The following is a 22,835-nucleotide window of genomic DNA, read 5'->3' as shown; positions in this document are numbered from 1 at the left end:
TCAGAAGAATGCCCTTCATCTCAAATTCTTTCAAATTCTTCTTTCTCTTTCGCATTTGCTTGTTTGATGTTTACTTGTAAATAGGGACGACTGGCATCTATGCCACTTGACAGCATGAACTCTTGCTTTCTCCTCCCAACTTCTTGTTACGCTCAGATAATTCTGGTGGTGGCACTCCTCGTTTCCTGATCATAGCTATCACTGTACCAAGAAGATGAAACTTTCACCTCTTTCTTTCTTTTTGACAAATGTATTATGTGCCAACACCGTGCCATTGAGGGTGTAGTTGGGAATGCAGAGAGGACTGAGGCACAGTTCTTCCTTACATAGAGACAGTTTGAATTGTGTGCTCCTGGCAGCGAAAGATAAAGTACAAAATGCTGGGAATAATTTTTAAATACGAGCATCCAGAGAATTTTTATAGAGTAAGAAAATTTTTCAGAAAGTTGACCTAGAATTTGCTGTGAGGATGGGGTCTAGAGAACTCATTGATGACAAGGAGTGATGTTGATGAGGGTGCCAGAGGAGAGGAAAGCCTTGAAGACTGTGGATCCGTGAAGCAGCCAGGCACCTTCAGGGAAGTTGTATTGAATCTTTAGGTGAATCGAAGAGGGTCGTTAAGATTTCAGTATAGTCTTTCTATCCATGACCATGGGCTCTCTCTCCAGTTCTTTTTTGCAGGCCTTTTAAAATACCCTCAGCTGGTAAGTAATCCACCTGCAGTGCGAGACACCTGGGTTCAGTCCCTGGGTTGGGAAGATCCCTGGAGAAGGGAATGGCTACCCACTCCAGTATTCGGGCCTAGAGAATTCCATGGACTGTATAGTCCTTGGGGTTGCAAAGAGTTGGGCACCACTGAGCAACTTTCACTTTTTTCCACAAAGTTTTATAATTTTTAGGGTTTTTTCCCTGTCTTTTGCATGCAACAGTTCCACCTGATTGGTTGCAAGAGGTTTGTCTTTACTTACTCTGTTCAGAACTCTTGTTGAGTACTTCTTGAGTGAGGATTTCTTAGTTCTTGAAAATCCCAAAGCTTTTCTTTGAATGTTGCTTCTCCAGTATTCTTGGTCTTTTTTGTCCTGGAAACTCACCTACTCATTCTACCTTTTGTGTATCTTAACCAGTCTTCTATATTTTCTAACCTTTATTTCTAGATTCTTGTCTGGTTTACTTTTCTTGTCTTTGATTATGTCTACTTTTCTATTTAACTCATCTGTTAAATTTTTTTTCTCCCTTTAATAGTTATGTTTTTTGCTCTTATCGAGTCTAGTTCTGTTTAAGAAGAACAAATAACAGGGATGTGTGTGTGTGTGTGTGTGTGTATGTCTGTGAGTGAGATGTTTATCACTTTTTTCATGACCTTAGTCATTTTAGCTGTAGATTTTAAAAAATCTCCTTTATAGGTTTCTGTTATCTGGGATTCATTGTTCTGTGTGTTCTGATTCTCAGGGTGTTGATCAAGTATTGTACACACGTCATTCTTGGAGTTCCTTCACGTGGAGTTATTTTCTAGAGAGAGATCGATCTCTGTGTGTTACGCACTGTAGATGTGTTTTTTGAAATAGTTGGTGTGTGCTTTATCCAGGTGTCCATTGCCAGTGCAATTTAAATTTTATACTCATCCCTCACCAGGATCCCCAACATGGAATCTCCTGGGAATTTTCTCTCCTGCCCCAGTGCAGGGTACAGGGATTGGGTTTTCATTTCTCTTGACACCACCCCAGCCTTCTCCTCAGACAAGACTACCTTTTGCCTCTGTGGGCGGGTGGGTAGACATTTTCTCCTCCAGCAGGACTGATGGTACAGCTTTTCCAGACTCCTAGCTTTACACTGGAATTTGAATTTCGTTCTCCACGTTTTATGTGCTAAAGGCCATGTTTCATATGCCATTGTGAACATTAAAGCCTCAACTTGTAGAGTCTGTATCTGGCCTAGGATGTGATTTTCCAGAGTTCCCATGATATAACCTCTAGTTCATAATTTTGCCTTAATTTCTTGCTCTTGGAGTTACTGTTTTTATTCTTTTTATTTCAGCTGTGTTTTAAAATGTGGATATTATATTTTATCTCACAATATTGTGTGTTCATAATTTTGGTTGGGGTTGAGGAAAGAGAATGCTTATTTTAGCATTATCTTAAATGGATGTTTGTATTTAAGACCAAATATTCATTTGGTATATATTAATATTGGAGCCATTTACTTAATGCATTCTGTCATTATTTACAAAAGTCTTTTTTTTGTTTTTTTTTGAATTTTCAGGTATAGAATAATGTCCTCCAGAAACACTGATACTTTTGCCTTCATAAGTTATGCTTGAACTTTTTATATCTCCCTTTGTTTTGTTAATTGCTCTAGTTAATCCATCCAGTGAGCATTTCTGTTTTGTTCCTTACTTTTATTTGAATTCGGTTGTTTTAAGAAGGATTTTTTTCAAATGTTCTAAAGCAGTTAGCTTATCATAGCATAATTTAAATATCTAAGTTTGTGTATTCACTTAATAAGAAATTATAGTGTAATTATTATATATAATGTCACCAAAATATCATTTTAGGAGTGAATTACAAAAGTAATGCAAAAAATAAATACACAAATGAAATATTTTTTAATTAGCTTATTGTTTTAAATCAAGATTTTCATTCTTCCGGATTGTCTCTCATGGTATCATCACTCTTTTGCTGTATTTGCCTAAGTGTTCCGGTGACTGAGAACTAATTATTAGCAGACTTGTAATAACCACAAGTAGCACCCTGCCTCCACCCCGCCGTATAAGGATAGATGGAACTTATAAAGGAACATTTACATGTGAGAGATGAAATCTGTTCGTTTCACCTCTGTTTTTAACTGCTCATTTCTGTAGTAATGTTCTGTTGCATTGTGCCATCTATAGTGTTGTATTGGAGAACGAAATGCAACCCACTCCAGTATTCTTGCCTGGAAAATCCTATAGATGGAGGAGCCTTGCATGCTGCAGTCCATGGGGATTTCAAAGAGTCAGACACAACTGAGCGACTTCACTTTCTTTCATAGTCCTGTATGTGGGTAGTTAGTATTGTGTTGTGGTTATTGTCTTCACAATACCAGACAGAAAAACTCTCATCAAGCAGATAATATGCATATTTTACTCAGTTCTGTAACATGTTGGTAAAACACTTTGGTGCCACAAAGCTTTGCCCTTTGCGACTAGATTTGATGTTTCTGTAGTTTAGAAGTTAAATTTCATTTCTCGCTTACCATACAATTTAGTTATCTTGTTCTGCTTATGGGTTGTGATACTTGTTACTATTTGTGCATGTTGTGTTTTGTGTGTGTTTAAATAATTCCAGTCAGCTTCTGGTCAGATACATGAACTCAAATTTCAGAGCTGAAACTTTGTAGTAGAAAGCCACAAAATTAAGAGAAAGCTTGTTGCTTACAACTGGTAAATTCTACTAGTTTGTTTTTCGTAATCTTTTTCCACGTATTTAGCCTTAAAGAGAGAGTCTACCTTTTGTTTCACTTGTACCCCTATATAAGACTTAGGTGCTGGGCACCTGTATTGGATATTGGCTAAGAGTTCAGGCTTTGGAATCAGATCGACCTGAGGTTGAATCTTAATTCTTTTGTTTAATAATCTATATTTGCCTTTACAATAAATTTTTAAAAGTTATTTTTAAGTTAGTTTCTTCCTCTGTGAGGTGACTATGATATACCTACCTCACAGGATCTTTGTGAGGATTAAATAGGCTGGTATTTGTGAAGCACTTTGTTTAGCGCCTGACACATGGAAAGTGCTTAAGAATTGGTAGCTGTATTTGTTGCTGTTTATTTAATTCGAAGGTAGTAAACAAATTTACTCTTTGGTGACTTGGCCAGCTTTATTATCTAGGAAAGGCTTAGAGATTAGCTTTAGGAAACCTATCTAGATGTGTTTCATACTCGATAATTGGGGAGTAGTTATCTTTTGAAAATAATCCTCCCAATTTTTACAGTATGGATTAACCTACAGTTAAATGTATAATATACAGAGTTAGAAGAAAACGCAAAACTCTGGAACAGTTTTTTTTTTTTTTTTTTTTTTTCCTCCTAAAATAAGCCTGTATCTTAATAGCTTGGTTTCCTTATAAATACGTTTTTAAGGGTTTTAGACGTTAAGACATATTTGCAAATTCTTGACCAGTTATAATGTCAGTACAGTAGACATTGTGTTAACAGCAGAAAGAGTTAAGTTGAAAGTGTGGAGACTTGGGTTTGAGGCCTGGCTTCGCTATTGGCTACGTACATTTGTCCTTGGTCAGATAAAAAGCCCCCAATGTCTAAATTCTAATCTCTACTGTGGTGCTTGTGACCTGACGTACCTCACTTAGTTGCTCAGAAAAGCAGGTGACATAATTATGTCAGGACTGTATAGGAAGTACAGAGGGCTATCTAGAATAAAGATAAATATTATCTCAGTTTTCACTTTATTTTTGTTTACCTACATCTTTTCAAAGAACAGTGTTGATGTTTTATGAATTCTTGGTATTTTAAATTCATACTCCTGCTTAATGAGTCATATTTTTGTGACCAGAGGCATTTTGGTAACTTTTTTCTTGAATTATGAGATGGCCTATTATCCCAAAGGTGAAGAAGGTTTTCAATCATTCCCCAAATAGCCAGAAAATCATTTCTGGATAAACTTTTTTTTTTCCTGCCAGAAAGTGTAACTGTAGCTCTAGAAACTATTTTCAGTCTGCTCAGAACTGATCACCTCCATTAAGCCTTTGATGAACTCTACCTGGTTTTACTTAATTTGCATTCCATCTGCATTTATTCATGTAGTTTGCGGTATATTGGTTTATATTTGAGTGTTTCTGTGAGTCATTTTGTGTCTTCCTCATGTGACCTGGTCTTGCTTCCTCAGCTAGCCTGGAGTCTCCTCAAGGGTGAAGACAGTTGTCCTTCCCCGTTCTTCACTGTAAATTCATGATAGAGGATACTGTGCATACATTGCTTTCTTACTAGTTGTGTTTAGGTAAAACTTTCAAGAACAGAGTAATACCAGTTGGCCTAAGTATGCATCTGCAGAAATTTTATTTGTCTACTATAGTGTATGCCTATTTAAAGACAAAAGGCATCAAAATAGTATACTTCTTGATTTAAAAAAATACGATATTTAAGCTGCCATGTATTTCAACTAGGACTAAGTTTTCTTTTGCTTTTGCAAACCATTCTGTTAAATGTATTTGGCCCAAAGAAATCTAATAAATCTCATTAAGTAGTTTGATTTTTTTCATAGTAAATCATGTTTTAGGAAATGTGGTAATTGTATTGTTAATAACCACAGTTTTAAATGATTCTTTACAAAAAAAGGAATTTTGCCTTTTATAAAAGAAAGACTTTCATAAAAGGCATAATTTTATAGTCACAGTTATTTGTCATTTTTCAATTAAATTCATTTATTAAGTTAATAATTTTTATTGTTTCTCATGTAAACCTTGATATGGAGGAGACTTATTCTTACAGTAAATTTCCTAATTTATTTGGAATTAACTGTTTTTGAAAAAAAGAAATTCTTTACATTTGCTTTAATCAGAGCTTTCTCTAGGACAAGATAAAATTGTCTTTTTCCTTGCACTTAGAGAATTTTGCTAAATATGTTTTCTTCCAAATGAGTATTTGCATTTTAGTTTTCAGATTTTTTTCTCTAAAACCAATTTTCACTCTTCCGTCTACTTTAGGAATGTCATTGTCTGCTGGATCCTCTCCTCTTCACTCCCCCAAGATCACTCCACATACTTCTCCTGCCCCCAGAAGAAGAAGCCACACTCCAAATCCAGCAAATTATATGGTGCCTTCTAGTGCCTCTACGCCCGGGAATAATCCTGTTTCTCAGACACCATCTTCTGGTCAAGTGATCCAAAAGGAAACCGTTGGTGGGACGACGTACTTTTATACAGACACGACTCCAGCACCTTTGAGTGGAATGGTGCGTGTGCTTTAAACAAGGGAGAAGAGAGGGCCCTTAGAGCAGCTGCTTATTAATGAGAGAGACAAGGAGGTTACCCCCTCTTGTATCTTTTTACTGTGATGTGGAAAGGTAACTCATTTCTAACTCAGATGATAATTCTAATCTCTTCTTATTTCTTCAAAGTAATCTGTTTCTACAGTAATAAAACCTCTTGGGTTGCCATTCCCTTCTCCAGGGGATCTTCCCGACCCAGGGATTAAACCCAGGTCTCCTGCACTGTAGGCAGATTCTTTACCATCTGAGCCCCCCAGGGAATCCCAATAATAACTCTAGGTTTGGACAGATCTGGTTGTATATTCACACTCGAGTTTAATACTTTACAGCACGTCTTGCTGTAGGGATCCCCTAGTACTTGTGCCAGCTGTGATTGCCATTTGCTGACACTTGTTTGTAAGTGTAGGTAGACTCACCTCTGGTGAGAAGTTAGAGAAGTTGATGGTTTCTTAACAGTAGTGACTGAAAGCAAACTGATGGTCAATACTTGGAAGGTGAGGCAGTGATTTAATAGCTGGAACTCAGGGTGATGGAGCACATGGCAATAGGAGGCCTCCAATGTGGGTCACTGGTCGAAGGAGGAGTTCAGGGAGCCCTGGTTAGAGGTAGGCAAAGGGCCACCAAGGACTGCAGTGAGAAGGGGGGAGCGGGCAGAGAGGGAAGGTCATGTTCCATAAGGTGTACCTTTGCAGTTTTGTAATTTTGTCCATGTTCAGAAATTATTTACCCATAGAAAAGTAAGTAGTAGATGAAGCTCTCATGAATAAGAATGCCAGATTCCATTAAAATATGAAAGATGGTCTACACCATAAACATTGGACAAAATCATAGCTAATAGGCTTATATGAAAAGTATATTTGGATTTTAGTAAGCAAGCAGATTTTGATCCTGTAAATTAAATTAATGATTTATTTTTGGTTGATTACATTTCATATTTTACTGAAAGACAGTTTGAGTGGAAAGAGAACAGCTTTTTATTTTTCCTCTTTTAAGAGTCCTAGTTCTGCCTTCGTGTTGTGACTCTTGAATCTTAGTGTCTCTGAGACTGATCCCCCAACTGTAAGTGACCACCGTCTGAGAAATAAATGTGAAAACATTTATGGAAATACTTGTGAATCATGTGAAATGCTTTCTAAAAAATAATTAAGCAGCTAATAGTTTTTTGTTCTGTTTTTGTTTTTGGTCAGAGATCTTTCAAAAATTATCACAGAACAGCTTGCCGAGCAGAAGGTCAAATAATTGAGGTAGAGTAGAGACTTTCCTTGGTTCTTTCAAGTAAGAATTCCATCAATGTTTTGCTTTTGGGGAGGGGGTTATTATATTTTGTAATTACGTACATTTTTATTTTATCACATTTGTAGAAAAAAGTTCAGTTTAACCTATAAAGAGATTCTTTTATCACAAAACTGTCTCAGCTGTTTCTGTGGATATTATACATGGCACATTTTCACAATGTTTTTACCCTTCACACAGCTCTTAAAAATACACTCCTGGTAAACCTGAGGTAGTTCAGCCCAACTGTACTGCCTGATGTAAGGAAACCACGGCCAGGGAAAGGAGGCGCTGTTCTCCTTGCAGGTGTAGTTAAAGGAAACCTTTCAAGTATTGCAAAACCACTTCCTGCTTGAGATCCAGAGCAGAACAATCATCTGAGGGCAGTGGAATCAGCTGAATTCATTTTTAAAAGAGAAAAAAAGGGTTTGTTTCAGCTTTAAATATGAAAGGATAAAATAGAAGATATTTTAGGGTGTACTTTGATTTTGTGCTGTGGACCAGTGGAGGGAAGGAGAGGCAGAGGAAGATGGGAAGAAAGCAGGGTGGTGGGAAGAGCCCAGTTGAAAGGATCCAAAGACATGAGGCTGGCAGTAGAGTTTAGTGGCTTTGTTGTAGTTCGATTGGAAGGTACATACTCTGTCGCATCCTTCTGTTCACCTCCACTGCTGACCCAGAGGATGCTGGTCCTCTTTCCTGTTCTAGTCTGAGGTGTTAACAAGCATCTAGATAACAACTTTGTTCAGTTTGGCTGCAGGAGACCCTTCCAGAGGGCAGTTCCTCTGGGCGGCCAGGGCAGAGTTACTCCATGCTCTGACTGTTCCCAAGCACCTTTAGTATCTATTTTCTTCCTCTCTTCCAATTACCGTTTAAAAATACTTGCAAAAAACTACTTGTGCCTCTCATTGGAGGTAAAATTTTACCATATCTGAAGAAATGTCTCCTTTCTTATTAGAGTTTAAAAAATAGATTATTCCAATAAAGATTTTAAAACTGAATTCATTTAGAAAGTGTGCTGATAACAGCTATTCTCTGAGTGAATTCTCTTTAATTCACTGTCATATAAAGATTAAAAGTATCAATTTATCACTGTCATTTAAAGATTAGAAGTTTATCACAGTAATGATAAAGCTTATCAGTTGAGAAAAATTGATCATTCTATTTTCCCCTTCCCTATCTTTTAGGTATTTCCTAACTACCACATCTATCCTCCAACTGCACCTCACGTTGCTTATATGCAGCCAAAAGCAAACGCACCTTCCTTCTTCATGGCTGATGAACTGCGACAGGTACGCTTTCAGAAGAACTGGAGAAACAACAGAGCTCCTTTCAAATTGTATTATTTAATTAGATATGCTGTACTGAAGCAGATAGAGTTTATGAGTTCTAATTGATGTATTTATTTAAGGAAACGTGTTTATCAAGACATTTGCAGGTAATACGAAACATAGAATAGCTATTTAAATGGACCACCATTTTGCACCTCATATCCTGTGCATTGAAAAGCCTCTGAAGTGTGTAAAATAATTTAAATGATTTCTGATCTCTAAACAGATTTTTGCTAATATCTGTAGTTGTTAGCTAATAAATAATTTGGCCTAGAAAAGAACATTTTAAGAAAGCTCAAAATTTTCTACAAAGTAGGTTTTATAAAATAATTTAATTTTGTTGTTGTTAAACACATATTACTTGATATGTAGGATTTTATTTTACTCTTAAATCCTCAGAAATGTTTTTATTTCACAGAAGTAAGTTGCACCCCCAGAATATTGTTTGTGGAGTGAACTCTTGACCACAGAGCTCGCTGTAGGCTCTGGGCTGTGACACTGCTACTTGAAACCAGCTCGAGTTACGGGCGGGTCTACCTGGGACTGGAATTTAGACATTTTTCCAGTATTGGAAATGTTATTTCACGATATTAGTATTGAAAAGTGCACATGCCAAAACTATTAATGGTTATGCTAGTCAGTTACAATAAAAAGTCCATATTTCAGAAGCTGTGTTTAGATGTAAATGAACTTATTTTCTTTTCTTAGGAGCTGATAAACAGACATTTAATAACAATGGCTCAAATCGATCAAGCTGATATGCCAGGTAAAATGCAAGTTGATTGATCCTTCCTTTTAAAGAAGAGTATAATCCTTACGTAGTCCCACAGTTTTTATGCTGTAAGCCAGCTAATTAATTACTCTTTAATGAATGTATTTGTTTGAAATCTAGTTAAGAATTCCAAGATGCCATTGGTCATCTAGAGTTTTTCAAATAAGTCTACATGTGACGAGATTCTAGTTTATCCAAAAAATAGGCAGTTTTAGAATTTCCACTGTGATTTATCTCACTGTGTACTAGAATGTTATCTTTTGAAACCTGACAAAGTATAGGTACTTAAGTAGGAGTGATTGTTGTAGTTATTATTGAGACTGTGGCATGCCCCTGTACTAAGGCTTTCTGTGTGTAAGTTTTTTCTTTGCTAAGCTCCTGTGGTGTACTTGCTAATATTATCACCTCTGTTTCGTTTGTGAGGAAACTGAAGGTAACAGCCGGGTTAAGTAGCTTGCCTCTAACGTCAGTGACTAGTAATTGTCTGACCAAATCAGGATTTAAACCTATATTCTTTTTGGCTGAATTGTAGTGTTTCTCAGAGAGCATTAAAAGCTCTTTCCCTAGCTTATTCTGTAAAGGCAAGATTAAATGTGGTTTATTTTAGCAAAACTTTATAAATAATACAGCAGGAATACATTTACTGTAGCAGTAATCTCAGTATGCTGCTGCTGCTGCTAAGTCGCTTCAGTCGTGTCCGACTCTGTACAACCCCATAGATGGCAACCTACCAGGCTCCCCCGTCCCTGGGATTCTCCAGGCAAGAACACTGGAGTGGGTTGCCATTTCCTTCTCTAATGCGTGAAAACTGAAAAGTGAAAGTGAAGTCGCTTAGTCATGTCCGACCCTCAGCGACCCCATGGACTGCAGCCTTCCAGGCTCCTCCGTCCATGGCATTTTCCAGGCAAGAGTACTGAAGTGGGGTGCCATTGCCTTCTCCGAATCTCAGTATACCTGGTTGTAATCAAGGACTCAGCACAGTCACCTGTGTATCTTCTTGACTGCTAAAGAATTCAAAGGAGTATGTCTGGCTATTATGTTTCAAGACTGATCTTTTCCACTTTAGATGGGCAGGAAACTTTTCTGTCATGGCCTTTGAAATGTTCATATTAGAATTTTCCTTATTATCAAGCATTGTCTTTGAGGCCCTAGTCAGGGTAAAAAATAAAAAATAAATAAAATGAAGATGCTATTTACAGTAGTTTCAGAGTATCAATACCTAGAAATAAATACAATAAAAGATATGTAACATCTCAGTGAGGGAGATTTACTGCTGCTGCTAAGTTGCTTCAGTCGTGTCCGACTCTGTGCAGCCCCATAGATGGCAGCCCACCAGGCTCCCCCGTTGCTGGGATTCTCCAGGCAAGACAATGCATGAAAGTGAGGGTAAATATATAGAGTGAAATACTATACTCATGAATAGGAAGACATAATGATTATCAATTTTTGTAATCTACAGATTCAGGACAATTTTAGTCAAAGCACATGAGTTATTTTTACTCACAGTACTAACACCTGCTTCATGTTCCAACAATTTAATTGTTAAGGAAAGGTTCAATCCCATAAGACCACACCTGCCTCATATGTCAGCTGAAATGGGGTACCTAAGCTACTCAAACTTCTGTCTGGGCAACTACAAATTTGGGGGTTTCTACTGGATGCCCTCAGGTTTGGTAATAAGCTGGGATGACTCACAGAACTCGGGAAGACACTGTATGAACTATTACTGGCTTATTATAAAGGGTACAACTCAGGGAACAGCCACATGCAAGAGACATGTGGGGGCTGGGTATGGGGGTGGGGACCTCCTTGCCCTCCCCAGTGTGCCACCCTCTCAGTGCCGCATCATGCCCACCAACTGTGAGCTCTCTGAATCCCACTGCTGAGGAGTCTTTATGGATGTTTTGTTGTCGGGGCATGTTGATTACATCTTTGGCTCTTGGCAGTTAATTCAGTCTTCAGCTTTTCTTCCCTCCCTGGAAGGTTGGGAGATTGGCTGAAAGTTCACTTCTAATCAAGGTTTGGTCTTTGTGTCTTTCTTTTTTTAAAATTATATTGCACATAACAGAGCTTTTCGTAGTATATGATAGAATTTATCAGAAAGTGAAGGTCGAAGACTCCCTGCAACACTCTGAAGATTGTGATTAGGGTTCTGGTGTGTGGGGAGGGCAGGCTTGGCTTGAGTCTGTAGTCCCTGCAGTGGTGTGGTAATGGCACTGGGCTAGACAGATTGACTACTGGAACAGGCTAGGGAGAAGTGACACAGGTGGCTGGAAAGCACTGGGGAAAATGGTTTTCTTTATGGTAGAAGATTGTATTATTACAGTTGTAGCATCTCAAACCACATGCAAAAACTGACTCCAGATAGATTAAGAATTTAGATGTCTAAAACAAAATGTGTAATATCTCTAAATGATAATACAAAGCTTTAAAACTCATGCTATGAAATATATATGAATAAATTTAATGTTTCAGTAGGGAAAGATTTCCTATACTGGAGGCAAAGTTTGTTGACTCTTGAAACACTGATAAATTTTATTGAATTAAAGTTAAAAACAACCCAAAGATATCTATAGTAGAGAAAGCTTAGAAGATGTTTACATGTTTGACAAAGAAAAGAAAATTAAAGCCACAAATTGGTAAGAGCCTTAAAAACAAAACTGAAAAGTGGCCAAAAATAGGAATAGGCATTTCAAGAAAGTGGACATTTATACAACCAAAAATTATGAAGAAATGTTGAACATCATTGACGATTAGGGAAAGACAAATAAGATACCATTGGAAAGTTTAATATTTATAAGTGATAATCCAAATTGTTTCTAAGAGCTGAGAAACAAGAGTTGTGCTGTTACCAAAGATAAATATTTTTGAGTTCATGAAATCTAGTTCTTTTGTTGTGTTATGTCTATTTTTATTGATTGTGAGACTGGTGTGCCCTATAGAATGGACACACTATGAATCTTGACACTCTTCTAGAATACAGAGTGTTTGATATCAGTCGTTTGTGAATTTGGTTTCTTCTTTATTTCTTTGAGATCTGAGAGATTTATGAGTGTCTGCAAGCTAAAGTCATCTTCTTATGAATTACTCTAGCAGTCCCAACAGAAGTTGACAGCTACCATAGCCTGTTTCCTCTAGAGCCACTGCCACCACCCAACCGGATACAGAAATCAAGTAATTTTGGATACATTACATCCTGCTACAAAGCTGTAAATAGCAAAGATGATCTGCCTTATTGCCTTCGGAGGATACATGGTAAGGAAGATAATTTATTCTCTTTTAGGAGCATATTATTGAGGCTGAGATTATTCAGATATTCCTGAATGAGTTTTTTTAATTAACATGAATTTAAAGGATAATAAATACATTTATTGTTTCATTTGGAAATTAGTATCTCATAAGGGATATATTCGGAGAAGGCAATGGCACCCCACTCCAGTACTCTTGCCTGGAAAATCCCATGGATGGAGGAGCCTGGTAGGCTGTAGTCCATGGGGTCGCTAAGAGTCGGACACGACTGAGAGACTTCACTTTCACTTTTCACTTTCCTGCATTGGAGAAGGAAATGGCAGCCCACTCCAGTGTTCTTGCCTGGAGAATCCCAGGGACGGGGAGCCTGGTGGGCTGCCGTCTATGGGGTTGCACAGAGTCGGACACGACTGAAGCGACTTAGCAGCAGCCGCAGCAGTAAGGGATATATTGGGCTTCCCAGGTGGCTCAGTGGTAAAGAATCTGCCTGTCAGTGCAGGAGGCTTGGGTTGGAAAGATCCTCTGGAGAAGGAAATGGCAACCCATTCCAGCACTCTTGCTGGGAGAATTCAATGGACAGAGGAGCTTGATTGGCTGTAGTCCATGGGGTCCCAAAAGAGTTGGACACGATTTAGCAACTAAACAGCAACAAGGGATGTATAAAATGGCTCTTTTGGCACGTTTTGGGGAAATAAGGGGGAGATGTCATTTCCTGTTAAGCAGAAAATGTTCTCTTTTTCAGGTTTTCGTCTTGTTAACACAAAGTGCATGGTATTAGTCGATATGTGGAAAAAAATTCAGCACTCAAATATTGTAACCTTGCGTGAAGTATTTACCACTAAAGCTTTCTCAGAGCCTTGTGAGTGACTTGTAATTGTCTCTCTGCTGGTGGGCTTCATTGTTGGAAGCTAGGTTACAGTAATGAGCGTTTGTGTTTTATTTCAAGCTCTTGTGTTTGCATATGATTTCCATGCTGGAGGAGAGACCATGATGAGCAGACACTTCAATGACCCCAACGCGGATGCCTATTTCACAAAGAGAAAGTGGGGTAAGGAGATGATGCAAGAAAGCTGGGTTTGACAAAGCCTTTGCTCTGTGAAAGAGTAGTTTTGTGTTTTAAAGTACTTGTAAGTTTAGCCCTATAATCATTCAGTTTAAAGACCATATTGCATTTTAAAAAGAAATACTTTAAAGAAATGGAGTCAGTGTGTAATAAGTTAGGAAATAATGTGTTATGTGTAGATGGAGATGAAGATGGGTTACGAAAAACTGATGTAAATATCTGAAATTTTAAAACGAGTTGCCAGTCCAGGTTCGATGCACGATACTGGATGCTTGGGGCTGGTGCACTGGGATGACCCAGAGGGATGGAATGGGGAGGGAGGAGGGAGGAGGGTTCAGGATGGAGAACACATGTATACCTGTGGTGGATTCATTTTGATATTTGGCAAAACTAATACAATTATGTAAAGTTTAAAAATAAAATAAAATAAAATTTAAAAAAAATCTGAAATTTAAGTAGCTGAGAATACGATAAAAGTTTTTTTCCTCTTGTTTTTTCTTTAAAAAATGTAATGCTTTCTGAGTAAAATGGTTTGGAAAATGCATTAAATTGAAAAATAATTCCTGTAACTTCAGCACCCAAAGCATCATCATTATGAGTCTCTTGACATTTCTTTCTTGTCTTGGTTTGTTTTGTCTCTCTTACATAGTCCCGTGTGATTCTCTGTTATTTATGTAATTATTTCCCTGAACAAATATTTTGCTTTAAGATAGGATTCTGTGTTACTAAAGGGACTTCAAAATAAATTTTCAGGTAACTTTTACTTAAATGGGGACTATTTTCTTTGTTTAGTATCTAAAGAATTGTTTTATTGTTCATATATTGCAAAGAACTAAAACATTGTAATTACATTCTAACAAATGCTTATTGAAGGGTAAATCATTTCAGAGTTAAAGTAAATTCATTTTGCGATGTCTCTTAATTAGTTTGTTTTGGGGGAAGGAAAATGTATGTATCATTTTCTTATTTGGGGGCAGGAAAGTGTTACCCTTTATGCTGAGGTTTTTGTTCAAGATTTTCCTCAATGTATCCTGAGAGAAAGCAAGGAGAGAGAAGACTGGAGTCTGCCTGGCATTATAGATAAAATATATTATTTCTGTTTGCTTGTAACTTTGCTTTCTGACAGTTGAAAGAAGCAAGCTGTGGTTACATGGCTGTTTTGCATTAAAAATCTGGTCTCAGAGTGTGGTCATTTTTTTCCTTTTGCCATGTCATCTGTAGCACACACATAATGTTGTTCAAAGGGATGTGGTATAACTTTTCCTATAGAGAAATATAGCTGTAGTTGTTCATTTATTTTAGTAACAACAGCTGTGAAATGACTGTTGGCTTTAATTTATAGCTGGGTTTCTCAGCCTCAGCACTGTTGACATTTGGGGCTGGATTAATTATTTTTGTAGGGCCATTCTCTGCCTTGCTGGGTGTTTAGCAGCATCCCTACCGTGTACCCGCTGGATACCAGTAGCAACTCCCTCCTCCCGTTGTGACACCAAAAATATCTTCAGACACTGCCAAATGTTTCTGAGGTGGCAAAGTTGACCCCTGTTGAGAACCACTGATTTATAGCACTCCTTTTTAGTTTTTTCTTTTTTTTTAAATCTTAATTCTGCTTTTGGTGTTTGATTATTTGGTATGTTTACATTTTCTTAGAAATCAGTTCATTTTCTAGTATTTGAAAGTATTGTTTGATGGTATTAACTCCTTTAAATGTACCATATATACTTTAATTTATAGCAATTTATACTCTCTGTTTTCCCAGTATGAATATTGAAAATGAAGGAAAAAAGAGCCAATGTTTGTATAAACTTGTAGAGACATAGATGGAAGTATAATGCTTTCTTATACTATATAATTTGTTAATTTAAAACAAAAGATAGCATGTTAAAAGAGATTAGTAATACTAATAAGAGAGTGGGAATAATAATAGCATACCTTATAGGGATTGTGGTAAAAGGTTTAAAATGACATAATGTGGGTAAAGTAACTAGATTGAATCTGGCATAAAGTATGCAGTGTATTTGCTACAAATATTTTTTTCCCCTATTCAGTTCAGTTGCTCAGTCGTATCCGACTCTTTGCGATTCCATGAACCACAGCACACCAGGCCTCCCTGTCCATCACCAACTCCCAGAGTCTACCCAAACCCATGTCAATTGAGTCAGTGATGCCATCCAACCATCTCATCCTCTGTTGTCCCCTTCTCCTCCTGCCCTCAATCTTTCCCAGCATCAGGGTCTTTTCCGCTGAGTCAGCTCTTCGCATCAGGTGGCCAAAGTAGTGGAGTTTCAGCTTCAACATCAGTCCTTCCAGTGAACACCCAGGACTGATCTCGTTTAGGATGGACTGGTTGGATCTCCTTGCAGTCCAAGGGACTCTCAAGAGTCTCTCCAACACCACAGTTCAAAAGCATCAATTCTTTGGTGCTCAGCCTTCTTTATAGTCCAACTCTTACATCCATACATGACTACTGGAAAAACCATAGCCGTGACTAGACGGACCTTTGTTGACAAAGTAATGTCTCTGCTTTTTAATATGCTATCTAGGTTGGTCATAACTTTTCCTTCCAAGGAGTAAGTGTCTTTTAATTTCATGGCTGCAATCACCATCTGCAGTGATTTTGGAACCCAAAAAACCACACTTAGTAAATAGCTTTATTTGACCGCTTCCTGGTTGTCTTTGACGTTGTCTTGACATATATTACTAGAGCTACTTTTTGAGTCATTTAACATGGTTTTCCAGATGGTATTATCTTCAATTCTGTCTAAATTTGAGGGCTAGCAGTTTTTGAATTTTGTATTGTGTTCTTCCCTGGAAATTTTGTCTCAAGACATAAGAGCTGTTTATTAGCATCACAGTTAACCATTTAACTTTGTTGTTTTTGTAACTGATTCAGAAAAGGTTTGTTTACAACCATTTGAATACTTGGATTTATAAGGTCATGTTCCCTGAAATAATTACAGAATCTAGATTACATTTATGAGGCCCCTTTTCTCTTGATTAACAGTGACCCAGAAAATTGTATCAAGAAGCCCTTACAAGGTTGATAGAATCAAAAGGATTACTTTTCATGGTAGACTGGATTATTTTTATGCTTCAGCATTACTACCCATAAGTGGCATAAGTGACATTCAGTATTTTACATTTATGTTTTCTGTTAATTGGATGTGGTTGTAATAGTAGAGGCTGGGCAGCGTAAGGACAATAAGAGAACACTCCACAGAGATGTTGGTGGCGACTTTTGTTTCCCTCAAGCCATGGAAAGAATAGTTCCCACACACCTGAGCAGTAATAGAGACAAGGTTTAACCACAGTTTAAGAAAAATAATCCCTTTGGTTCCTGTTTTTAATTAGAACTTGGTTCACAATTAATGAGAAGTTCTTACTTTAATAATTTTTGTCTGCTGTGCAATAATTATAGTGGTCACAGAAAAGAGAAGCTCAGTGAGAGCGCTTACTGCTGGCAGTAGAGGACTGAGGTGTGATATCATACATAAGAAAATCTGGGTTTGTTTCTTGAATTCTTTTTGATCTGCATGTTTTAGTCTTTTAGTTAATTACATGAAAGTGCCATTTTTTGTGTGTTTATAGGTCAACATGATGGCCCGTTGCCCAGACAGCATGCTGGATTGTTGCCAGAATCTCTTATTTGGGCATATATTGTCCAGCTGAGTTCTGCACTGCGTACCATTCATACAGCAGGTTTGGCATGTCGCGTTATGGACCCAACAAAGATTCTGATAACTGGCAAAACAAGGTACTGGCATTTTGAACTCTGGCTTCTTTATCAATCATCTAACCTATGACAGCTTAGTAAACATAGCATGACGATTTGTTTTAATTCTACCTTTTCATATATTCCATCCAGAAGAACTGCTGTGACTTTGAGTTCATTTGTAAGTTTTTTTTTTTTTTTTTTACATGCTGAGTTTGTAATAAAATGCGTTGTTATTAACCAAGATCTTGTAGGGGTTTGGGAGGTATGTATGGTTAGCTGCTGCTAAGTCACTTCAGTCGTGTCCAACTCTGTGTGAGCTCATAGAAGGCAGCCCACCAGGCTCCCCCATCCCTGGGATTCTCCAGGCAAGAACACTGGAGTGGGTTGCCATTTCCTTCTCCAATGCCTGAAAGTGAAAAGTGAAAATGAAGTCGCTCAGTTGTGTCCGACTCTTAGTGACCCTATGGACTGCAGCCTACCAGGCTCCTCCATCCATGGGATTTTCTAGGCAAGAGTACTGGAGTGGGGTGCCATTGCCTTCTCTGTGTATGGTTAGGGTTGGGGGTATATCAAGCAGTGTCAGTACAAGTTTCATATGTACAACTGTCAGTCTCAGATTTTGACATGAGTCCCCATAATCTCGAGAGGCATATTCAGCACAGCCTGTTGGGCTACACCCCCAGAGTTCCCATTCATGAAGTCTGGGGCGAGGCCTGGGAATTTGCATTTCTAACTAGCAGGCGATTGATGCTGTTGCTGCTGATTGGGTTTCATGCTTTGAGAATCGGTGGTTTTACAGAGACCTTAACTTTACCAGTGTTTGATTTGAGTTGTTGAAATTTTGAGACTTGTCTTGGGCAGCATAGCATCAGGAGCTCAAGGTCTTAGTACCAGGTTACCTGGTTTCATGTCCTGGCTCTGCTGATTACTTAACTAACAGCAAGTTACTTGTGTGTTCAGCAATCTATGAGACAGGTGCTATTGTTATCTCCATTTTACGTATTTGTAAGGTACCTGCCTCATAAGATTATTGAGAGGACCAAATTAATTAATACATGTAAAATGCTTTGAACATGCCTAGCACATCTTCATCACCTGTTAAGAAGCTAACTGGTTCTCTTTTCATGCGTAACTAGTAAAGCAGCAGCTAGGTTTTGGGAAAAGAAGCAGTGACCTGGTACTCAAAAAGCGCAAGTTGCAGTCCTGGCTTTATCCATTCCTGGCTTTCACAACCAAAGGCCTGTCACTTGAAGTCTGTGACATTATCTCTAACGTGGTGACTGGCAGGGGTTACATGGGGGTAGGGCAGGTGGAGGGACTGGCCAGGATGCTGAGATCCTTCCCAGTATCATAAGAAATGTTCAGTTTCCACTAGTATGTAAATTTTCAAAAGTCTCATTTTAATTATTCTCTCTAAATTTTCTGATCTTTAAAGGTTGCGAGTAAATTGTGTTGGAGTTTTTGATGTTTTAACATTTGATAACAGTCAGAATAATAATCCATTGGCATTAATGGCTCAATACCAGGTGAGTAAGAATTAACATATTTACTTAATAACTTATGGCTTGAATTTTTTTTAAGATAAATTTTTTTATTTTAAAAGCATTTCAGAGTTTTACATGTAGATTTCAGTTTATTCTGGGGGTGGTCTCTATGCAGCCTTGGAACGTGCATTTCTTAATCACTATGGTGTGTTCAGTGTAGCGCCCTTAGAAGTTGTAATGTACAGAATTAGTGACAGTGTCAGAGACTAGTTGTTCAAATGACAATACATTTATATGACTAGGAAATTTCTCCTCAGCATAGATTAGAGCCCTAACTAGCTGAATGAAATACAGTATATGACATTTTACTTAGTTTTCACTTTTAGTATGTTAAAATCACACCTGTTGCATTTACTTTTACAGTTGTCCCACTGTCAATCCAAAACTTTTATTTTCAAAGGAAAGGTGTTATATAGCTATTTTCTAAAGGATTCGTTTTCTTTTCCTTAATCAAAACCTATCACTCACTTCTTGTACATTAGTAGAATTCAGTTATAGTCTGACTTTATCGTAATATTGTGGACTGAGGTTCCATTGTGTTCTTAGCTATTTCATTCATACTTCTTGATTAATGAAAGGCATAGGTAAGAATCCACCTCTGCAAGGAGCTTACAGTGTGACTGCTTTTGCCTTTTTACTTTGTGCAAGTGATATAGCTATTTAAAGTCAGTATTTCATGTCATTCTGTTTGTATTCATATTTTTTGGAGGATGTGCAGTTGTCATTTTAAGACAGTATTTGTTTGTTTGTTTTCATGTAAGCAGTTTTTGGTGTTTCTGAACATTTATTAACTTAGGGAGATTTGATGTAAGGCAAAATCTCTTATTTACATGGAGAAACAAGGAAAATACCTTACCTTCCCACTGTCCTTCTCATTTCATTTTATTTTCTTTAAATCTTTGAAAGATTTTAGTTTGCTTTATTAAAATTGAGACAAATTTAGAACAAAAAGAAAAGTCCAGGATGAGAATTAAAGTGTAAGTAGTGTGTGATATTCCGGTTAGTTCATGCTTAAACCTCTTCCTTTGCTGCTGGACAGTGGACAGCATAGTACCCAGACTTAGAGCGACTCCTCTTGTCGTGTTCAGTTGTTTGCAGCCTCTATATAAGCTTCCTTCCCCTCTGCTCTGGCCCACCTACCCCAGCAGCTGCCAAGCTGTTCTGGTTGGTAGCGCCATCTAGTGGGCTCTATGTGGAAGAATCTGGCTACCCTCCAGTCCCTCCCATCCTCACCCAGCCCCCACCGCTAGCAGCTTTCTTCTGCAGAGGGGAATTTGCTCCCTCTTTCTTATCCTGGTTGGTTGTTTCTTAGCTACTTTCCTGCTTATCATCTGTCTTATACTTAGTGCCTAACTAATTGGCTCTGAAAATTTTCCTTCATATTCTTTGAGCTTCTGAAAGTGACTGATTATTGACTGTTAAAATACTAGTGATCTTTATATATTCAAGAAAATAATACTAAACTTTGGGAGAGAAATTAGACATTATTTAGAATCAGTGCCATCAGCCTCTATTGCAAGTATTAGGAAACCCTCTGTCCACAGAACTGGTGTTGTGTTGTTTATGTGCAGCCTCATGGTACCTCTTCATTCCTCTCTATTCTGAATAGTTCCTTTTTCTTTTTAATTTCTAGTGAAAGATAAGACTAGTTTGATTTTGTTTTTCTGTAAGTATCACAGCAGGGGTGTTTTCCATTTATTTTCGAATGTCCTTTATGTTTTGGATTATATCGTTAGTTACCTTGAAAAACCACACTTCATAAGAAAAAACAATTCCAGAGTTTCAAAACGAACAACTGTAAAGTAAGCATTTGGGCCAACTGATTGGTAGGTTAGGAGCTGCCCCCATTCATAAACTTGGGCTACTTTCAACCAATTGTCAGCCTCCCTTTATTTTTCAAAGGCAAAGATTGTATCAGGTTTCCTTTCTTTTTTTTGGAGTGGGTGTATATATGGATTTTCCATAGAGCTTATATAAGTAAGGTAAAGGAGAGAATTAATGGTAGTTCCTAGTGGGGGGGGTTATGATTTTACAGAGAAGAGGGTACATGAGAAAGGAGTGTATTGTTTCTTGTAGTCTATTTTTCATAGTCTGTTTCAGACACGTGAATAGAGACTGACTTTCAGTAAAATGGACATAAGTAGAGCCATAGATAGAATCAGAGAAAAATCAAGAAGTCAAGAATCAGGAAGAAACTGAAAATGAGTTGGGGGGAAAGCCTCCAGAATTCAACAAATGGGGGGAAAAGCCAGATGGAGGTAAGAAGCAAAAATAACAAATGGAACACTATTTAGCTGAGAATAAGGAAAGGAGAGTTACTGAGCGCTTAATGACATTACAATGTCTCTGTCGAGCAGGACTTCATTAACCTCTTTTATTTGAAAAAATCAGTTCTGATTTAGTCTGGATTATGTGATGTGTATACTTCATTTCTAGGTGGGTATTCCCACCTTGAGTCAGCTTCAGAAAGGTGGCAGATGTACTCAGAATCAGATGGACTGACTTCCTAAACCCATATAGTCCTTCAGCTATTTTGTGCTTTTGTTTTCCTGTTTTCCTGTCTTGTAATAGGGGATACTCTAGGGGGGAGATTTAGTTATAGCATTGATTCAGGGTGGAGCTAAACTGAAGATTTTGCTGTTTGAGGGTGGGGATGTTGTGTGTTGCTACATGCTGCTGAAATACTTAATAAACAAGAACAAGCTTAAGTTTGCTTTGCTGATGACACTGAATTGAAGCACTTGTGGACTTTTACAGTTTGCTTTTCCATGTACTGATTTCTCTCAATCAGCATGTTTCTGATTTCCTTTATCTAACTTGGAATGTTTTGTTGATTCGGAGAGAGACTGAGAGGAGTCCTGCCTGAGTTCAGTCATGGCTGTGGGTCCAGAGAGCAAGGACAATATGCCACAGCATTCATGCCCCTTCCTGTGGCACCTGCCTTCCCAGCCTGATCTCCGAACTCGGCCACTGACGGAGTTTTACAGTTTCTCTGACATGAATCCTTGGCTCTCTTCCTGATCGATTCAGAATTGTCTAATAATTAATTTTTCCACTGATTATATTATAGGATCTTAGGTTCAGAGTATCAGATTCACCAATGCTAGATTTGAACTTTTAAATGTTATTTTAGTCATCGAGTTTGATTTCTTTTTATTTTTTACTCTTTGGGAAGGATGTTGTTAAGGATAGCTATGTAGTCCTAAAGTTTCAGTAGCAATTGCCATGAAATACTCAACCTGATTTGCAAATAACACCATTTATAAACTTCTACAAAACCAGTGGCTCTCAACCCTGGCTGCATATCTGAATCTCTTATGAAGTTTTGAAAAATACCAATATGTAGATCTTATAGACTAACAACACCAAAATAGGATGGAAGGATAGCCACCGGGTGATTTTTTTTTTTTTTAGCTTCTCAGGTGAATTTTATTGTAAAGCTAAGTTTGAAAGCTCTATGGAATATTTATTTATTCCATAAATAAACATGTATCCAGTAATTCAGATGAGATCTCAGATTGTGAAGATTTATGTGAATTTTCTGTAGAAATTACTTAAAATGATTTCCTTGAACTCTAAACTGTTCCATTGTCTTGGAGGTACATGATTACTGATAGTTAACCTGCCAAGCAGGGCCACTTAGGTGACCATTCTGTTTCTAGGAGTTATTATTATTCAGTCAGCTGTCTTTTAAACATTCTTTGGAAGAAAGGCCTCAAAGGGGGAAATCTTTAAAACAAAGAAACAAAACAGGTAAGAAGTGAGGTGGTTACAGAGCTCAGAGATCGACTATAGTGTAAAAACCTGTCTGCTTGGAAACAAGGGCAGATGGACTGTCATGGAGGTTTGCAGCATTGTTGATGTCTAGAGAATGTGCTCTGAAATCAGGTATTGCGGACATTGTGTTTGGAA

At 37.7% G+C, this 22,835-nt stretch overlaps 1 protein-coding gene across 10 annotated transcripts in view; it reads left to right on the top strand.

Moving 5' to 3' along the window:
* The window catches only part of PAN3 (poly(A) specific ribonuclease subunit PAN3), a 122,878-nt gene that overhangs the window by 85,142 nt on the left and 14,901 nt on the right, over positions 1-22,835 (top strand). For 7 of the 10 annotated variants that reach the window (XR_008700978.1, XR_008700977.1, XM_055542470.1 and 4 more), the window contains 9 exons: positions 5,697-5,944; positions 7,168-7,224; positions 8,437-8,541; positions 9,289-9,346; positions 12,446-12,607; positions 13,344-13,460; positions 13,548-13,649; positions 17,253-17,418; positions 18,815-18,905. Coding sequence is in view for 8 of the 10 variants with exons in the window: in XM_055542470.1 (XP_055398445.1) it covers positions 5,697-5,944; positions 7,168-7,224; positions 8,437-8,541; positions 9,289-9,346; positions 12,446-12,607; positions 13,344-13,460; positions 13,548-13,649; positions 17,253-17,418; positions 18,815-18,905 (1,106 nt within the window). In the remaining 2 variants the exon portion in view is untranslated. The remainder of the gene's footprint in view (positions 1-5,696; positions 5,945-7,167; positions 7,225-8,436; positions 8,542-9,288; positions 9,347-12,445; positions 12,608-13,343; positions 13,461-13,547; positions 13,650-17,252; positions 17,419-18,814; positions 18,906-22,835) is intronic. The other 3 variants (XM_055542471.1, XM_055542474.1, XM_055542473.1) reach the window with 1 other exon arrangement.

This window comes from Bubalus kerabau, chromosome 12 (genome assembly GCF_029407905.1).
Source record: "Bubalus kerabau isolate K-KA32 ecotype Philippines breed swamp buffalo chromosome 12, PCC_UOA_SB_1v2, whole genome shotgun sequence".
In the NCBI taxonomy this organism is placed as follows: domain Eukaryota; kingdom Metazoa; phylum Chordata; class Mammalia; order Artiodactyla; family Bovidae; genus Bubalus; species Bubalus kerabau.
The sequence above is the reverse complement of the archived record's forward strand: the minus strand, read 5'-3'. Positions and strand labels throughout refer to the sequence as shown.